The sequence below is a fragment of the Acanthisitta chloris genome, unplaced genomic scaffold (assembly GCF_000695815.1).
Source record: "Acanthisitta chloris isolate BGI_N310 unplaced genomic scaffold, ASM69581v1 scaffold10459, whole genome shotgun sequence".
NCBI lineage: Eukaryota > Metazoa > Chordata > Aves > Passeriformes > Acanthisittidae > Acanthisitta > Acanthisitta chloris.
Genome location: NW_008691975.1, coordinates 2,839 through 8,717, shown reverse-complemented (window position 1 = coordinate 8,717; position 5,879 = coordinate 2,839). Strand labels below are relative to the sequence as shown.

Sequence of the window (5,879 nt, the reverse complement as noted above, 5' to 3'; positions counted from 1 at the left end):
TGCTTGGCAAACGAAGTTGCCCTAAGCTGAGCAGCCTCCTGTGTGTGAGGAACCTGAGCAATCAATATATCCTCACAAGTCATTAAAAGACCTTTGTGTAAGTCAGGCAATAGTAGCAGGAAGGAAAAAACACTGCTCAGAGAGGCAGATCATTCCCTGGGGAGAATCCTGCCTGTCCCTCCACCCCTCTGTATCCAGGGAATTTGCTGCTGGCTGACAAACAGCCCCTGTGTTATCATAGGCAAGAATTCAGCTGGTTTTTGCAGGAAAAGATGGTAAAAGTGGCAGTGGCTGTGCCCAAGCCCTTGATGCCATGGCCCAGAGGGAAGGCAGAGGTGTTGGGAAGGGTCTTTCCCCTTTCCAAGCTGCGGGCAAAGCCATGGAGCATTCCCTCTGCTACAGACACCTCCGAGGAGCCCCTGTGGGCCACCCCCTCCCTGAGAGGCTTCAGCACCAATTATATCTGCACCTATTTTAGGATTACTCCCTAACCACCTGGAATATCTTATTAGAGGGTAGCTCAGATGTCCAGAGCAATTTTGGTTTCCAAGCCCACGTTCAAAGGCCAGAGTTAACCCTGAGCTGCCGAGCAGAGGAGGAGGAGGAGATGCCAAACACTTTCTGCTTTGCTCTGCCCATTCTTTTGAGGTAAAACCCTTCCAAAGCAGCTGCCTCAAGCCCTCCCTGCAGGACAGCCACAGCCTCACCTATTTGTCCCTCCCAGAGGCTGAAGAGCTCAAAACTCCATGCTCTAGAATATATAATGCATGAATGCAAACAGCACAGCAGCTCATCATCTCCTCTTCCAGCTTTGCCTGCACAAACATTCCTGTGCAAACACAGGAGACATTGGAAATGCTTCTTTTCCAGCTCATTCCCTATTCCCCCAGCCCAGCTCCATACTGCTGGTTGAGAGAGGCTCAGCTAAAGCCTCAGACGACCAAGCTGTATTCAAATGGCAAACTCAGAATGTGCGAGAAAGTCACTTGAGCTTTAACATGGACAAGAAAAGAGGGATAAAAAATGCCTGGAGTGAAACTCAAACTCCTTGTGCACCTCCTCACTGCAGAGCTGCAGCTTGGACAGACGGTTCAGGCCAGGAATCTGCTGAAATATCCACTTAGGGATGAGGCTAAAGGTTGCAATGAAGAAGAAAGCTCCTCCCTTACCCCGTGGGGTAACTGCAAGCAGCAAGTCAATGAGAAGGTACAGGGGCAGCAATTTCAGGATTATCAGAGAATCCACAGAAATTCCTTTTGTGGGCAGAGTTAAGCCTTAGGAAGTGAAACAGATGCTATTATAAAGCAAACTGTTGTAGTACAAAATGCTGATAAGATCAGGAGTGCCCTGAGCTGCAAGTTCTCAGGCACAGAGAGCTGAGTTATAATTACTGCCTGCACAAGCCCTGCTGGAATGGGAATCAACCCTTCCCAGCCTTCCTAATAACAGAGCTCAATTCAGCATCCACAGGCTTCAAAGCCAGGGCTGGAAAACATTTTAGTGATTTCAGGAATGGCAGGGAGGATGGGGAAGGGAAGAGGAAGAATGGGCTGAAGTTAACTGATTCATTCCCTTCACTGATGAAGGTTTCTAGGTGTTCCCAACACCAACATAATTCTCTGCCAAACAGGAATCTGCTTCCTTATCCTTAAGGAAAAGTTGAACTCTTTGTGGATGATTCTACAACTACTCAGAGGAGTGAAGTAAAAGCTTTGTTGGGTGCTGTCTGGCTGTGGGAAGAGGAATTACCACACCAGACTCACTGATTCACCCCAAAGTGAGAAAAACACAAGTGCAGGAAAACACCACATTGCAGCTCTTTCCACCTCCTGTCTCCAGTGGCAGCCTGAATTCCTATAAATTAAGAGGGAGACAGCTTCAACTGTTCCTATGGATAAGTTTAGCACCTTAAAAAACCCTAAAATGAACCATATCTTCCCCAGGATATAAATGAGCTTCTCCACTTCCAGCACAGTCACTGCAATATAACCCACCTATGGAACTGCTTCTGGAGATAATTGCTGAGGGAATGCTCTAAACTTAAACCAAGAATTTCAGGAGAAGCAGCAAATGGTAATTTAAGAATACCAACCTGTCCTTACAGCAAAAGAGAAACCAAATATTTAACAGCAGCTATTAAGGAAGAAATCCTTTCCCACTACATCATAAAAGGAGAACTACCCAGTGACACACCTAAGGAGTTAAAAATCCAACCCTGGATGGGGTCCTGGATAGCTCAAATAACTAGGAGGGAATAAACACAGTGTGAAATGCCACTTTTTTATCCCTGGGACCTTTCCCCCCTGGATTAATGAGTATCTCCTGAGCAATACCTCCACACACCCCACTTGAGGCACATAGCTAAGGTTATGGAATCCCAGCCACTCATTCCTGGAGCCTGGAGCAAAAGCACAGTAATTATTTGAAGCTGACTTATCTTAATAAACACCCTGACCTTTGGAAAAGTTTAGGTCAGGATTTTCAGGAGTGACTGGTGATTTCTGAGAGTCTAGTCATGAGGCACACCCCCAAAATCCAGGCCACAACCCACTCCCTGGAAGCCCCATGGCTGTTTCATGGACTCGTACCTGCAGGCATTAGGTACCAGCTGATGCCTGAAAACCTTGGCTTTGTTTTCACACCTTCCCTGCAGGAATGTGTGTGCTGGAGTACAGCCTGATAAAACTGCTCAGACTAGTGCTGTCTTGAGTGGGAAAGGAACAAGCAGCACCGAGGCAGTGGCTCTGGTCCTGCCTTTCCTACACAGCTCTCCTGGGAAACCAGAAGCATCTCCAACCATTGTGAATTCCCACAGGATGAGGATCCACCACCCAAGCACCATCCCAAAGCAATACTGGCACACATGGAATTAAAACCTCCTTTTTCTCCCAAGCCAGGCAGCCCCCAGGAGTATGTTAAGGGGTTGGAATGCACCTTAGAGGTCATCCAGTCCCAGCCCCCTGCCCTGAGCAGGGACACCTCCCACCAGAACAGGTTGCTCGAGGCTTCATCCAACCTGGCTGTGAACACTGCCAGGGTTGGGGCAACCACAGCCTCCCTGGGCAACCTGTGTCAGTGTCTCACCACCCTCACAGGAGAACACTTCTTCCTAAGATTTAATCTAAATTTCCATCTTTCAATTTCTCCCCATTGCTCCTTGTCCTTGTCTCAGGATCTCCAAGATATGCCTTGGAAACAGCTTTCCATCCAGCAAGGCAGTGTGCTACCACTGAGCACAAGGAATTAAGCGGCCAGTCCCTAGCTCCACACACAATTCCACCCTTCCCTGTCATGCCATCCCCCTGGTTCATTCCCCATGTATCCTCCAGCTCCAAACTGGGATTCAGCAGTTCAATTTTTACCCCCTGCAATGCAGGTTCTGCTGGTGAGAGCAAACAAGTCCATCTGCAACACTGACCCCACCCGAGGGGAATATTCTGCACCAGTATCACCAACACTGGGCACCTCAACATGGCCTTGGGGGCCCCAAATCCCACCTCAGCCGTAACATCCCACCTTAGCCACATCCTTCACCTATGGATCCAAGTCACCCCATCTCCAATGGCTGAGCCAGGAGACAGTATTTTGGGACAACCTGTGATACTGCCCACTTTCTGTCCTGCTTCCCCACCACCCAGAACTGTTGTAGCACATCCCAATCCTGCTCTTCCTTTATAATCCATTCCTTCACTTGATGTCCACGAATCCCTCTGATTTCTTTCTTTCCTGCCTGCCTCCCTAGCAGTAAATCACAATTAACACAGCAGCAAGAGTTTGCCTTTCAGTTTTTCCTGCTGCAGCTTTGTGCACTTTGGCTTCCAGAAGAAATCCTGGAAGCAGCCCAAGCTGCAACCAAAATACTGGCTCAGAAATGGGCTGAAGGCACTGGAGCAGCAGCAGTACACACTATGCCTATTGTATAATAGTGGTTTATTCCAATTTTTTTTCCTATTCCACATCAGCCAAACCCAGCTCTGACTTGCTTCTGGCCACCTGTCTTCCCAGAAGGACCAGGAAGACCTGCAGAGCTTTCCCAGGAAAAGCACAATGACATATTTGTCAGCATTGGCTGAGCAAAGAATAAACCCACAGACTAATGCTAAGGTTATTTGGCTTTTTAAAGCAAGTGATCCCTTAGCACCAGGGCCCTGCCTGCTCTGCTCCACCCAGAGCCCTGAAAGAGGAAGCTTTCACCACTCCCAGCCAGTAAATTCTGAAGCAATGGCCCCTGACTGCCATGCCCAACTCATTTCCCTCCAGCAGCTTGAGCAACTCCTTCCTCAAACCAATCCCTCCTGGGAAGCAAACAGAGCAAAACCAGCAGCAAGTGCTTGCCTGCTGCAGCCTCTGTATGTTTTAGAGGCCCATGAGCACAAATGCCAATCACCTGGCAATTCACAGGAGTTCCTGCCACAGGCATTGCTGTAGGAACACCCAACTGGCACTGCAACAGCAGGGGAGGAAAAGACCACAGTAATCCACTCACAACAAGAAAAAGAATCCTGTGATCCTCTGGCATTTATCTACAAGGAGGAGCAATTCTTGAGTCAAACAGGGAATTAACCTCCTACCAAGCAGCAGCAGAAAGTTGGCTTCTTCTTTCTGTCCCTAACATGAAATATAAAGTGGGTTGCACTCCCAGGAGGAGTGGCAGGACAATTCCCTGCCTGCCCACACCACCCTCCTGAAATCCAAGGTTCAGGCAGCCCAGAAAAGATCACAGTAGTCTGCTGCAAACCCACTCACAACAAGGAAAAGAGTCCTCTAGCATATATCTCCAAGGAGTAGTAATTCTTCAGTCAAACACAGAATTAACCTCCTACTAAGCAGAAGCAAGTTGGCTTTTCCTTCCCACACATGAAATATAAAGTGGCTCTTATTCCCAGAAGGAGTGGCAGGACACAATTCCCTGCCTACCCACAGTACCAGCCAGAGATCCAATGTTCAGGCAGCCCAGAAATGACCACAGCAATCCACTGCAAACCCACTCACTACAAGGAAAAGAATCCTCTGGCATTCATCTACAAGGAGTAGTAACTCTTCAGTCAGAGAATTAACCTCCTGCCAAGCAGCAGCTCCTTCCTTCCTATCCACACATGAAATATGAAGTGGGTCTCACTCCCAGGATGAGTGGCAGAACACAATTCCCTGCCTGCCCACACCACCCAAGGTTCACCCAGAGGTCCTACACAAAGGGGTTGGAGACACCATACAAGAAATAACACCAGGGAGACATTAGCACCCAAAAGAAACAGACTACCAGGCTGTTCCTTTGGAAATACCCCCCCAAATCCTTCCCCACAAAGCTTCCCACAGCTTGGGGTTTCTCCATCACTAGCAAGAAAGCAAAGCTCTTAGGGAACCCCTTTATAAATGGCAAAACTTGGGAAACAGGGAAGCATCACTCTGCATGTGCCTTCCAAAACACTTCCAAATGCTTGTAAGATAAAACTCCCCTCAGACTGCCTGGATTTTTGGGAGGAAGGAATGTCAGCACTGACCTGTTTGAGCTGCTCCTCCAAGCGCCAGTTGGGACGTCCCGAGGGGGAGCCTGAATACAGCTGCTTAGTAGTGTCTTTACCCTGTTCTTCCTTGCCCTGCTGTGTTCCCCGGGGGTGCCCTGGAGCTGGGAGAGGACTGGAGGTAGACGCCACTCTTTGGTTGTGCTGGACAACTTTGGGAGCATGGAAATATTTCCGAGCAGAGCAGCTTTCCTTTGCAGTCACGTCAGGGCCGCCATCCTCCAGCTCGCCGCCTTCTTCCTCCTCCTCCTCTTCATCATCCTCCTCCTCTTCCTCCTCCTCCTCCTCTTCTGGCTCTGAATTCATGCTGCTCTGATCAAAAGGCTGAGCAGCTCCAGCTGCAGGTGTGGCTCTGGG

The 5,879-nt window shown here is 48.9% G+C and overlaps 1 protein-coding gene across 1 annotated transcript in view; it reads right to left on the bottom strand.

Moving 5' to 3' along the window:
* ARID3B (AT rich interactive domain 3B (BRIGHT-like)) overlaps positions 1 to 5,879 on the bottom strand; it is a 24,385-nt gene that overhangs the window by 18,316 nt on the left and 190 nt on the right. The window contains exon 2 of the mRNA XM_009082472.1: positions 5,502 to 5,874. Coding sequence (XP_009080720.1) covers positions 5,502 to 5,874 — 373 coding nt within the window. The remainder of the gene's footprint in view (positions 1 to 5,501; positions 5,875 to 5,879) is intronic.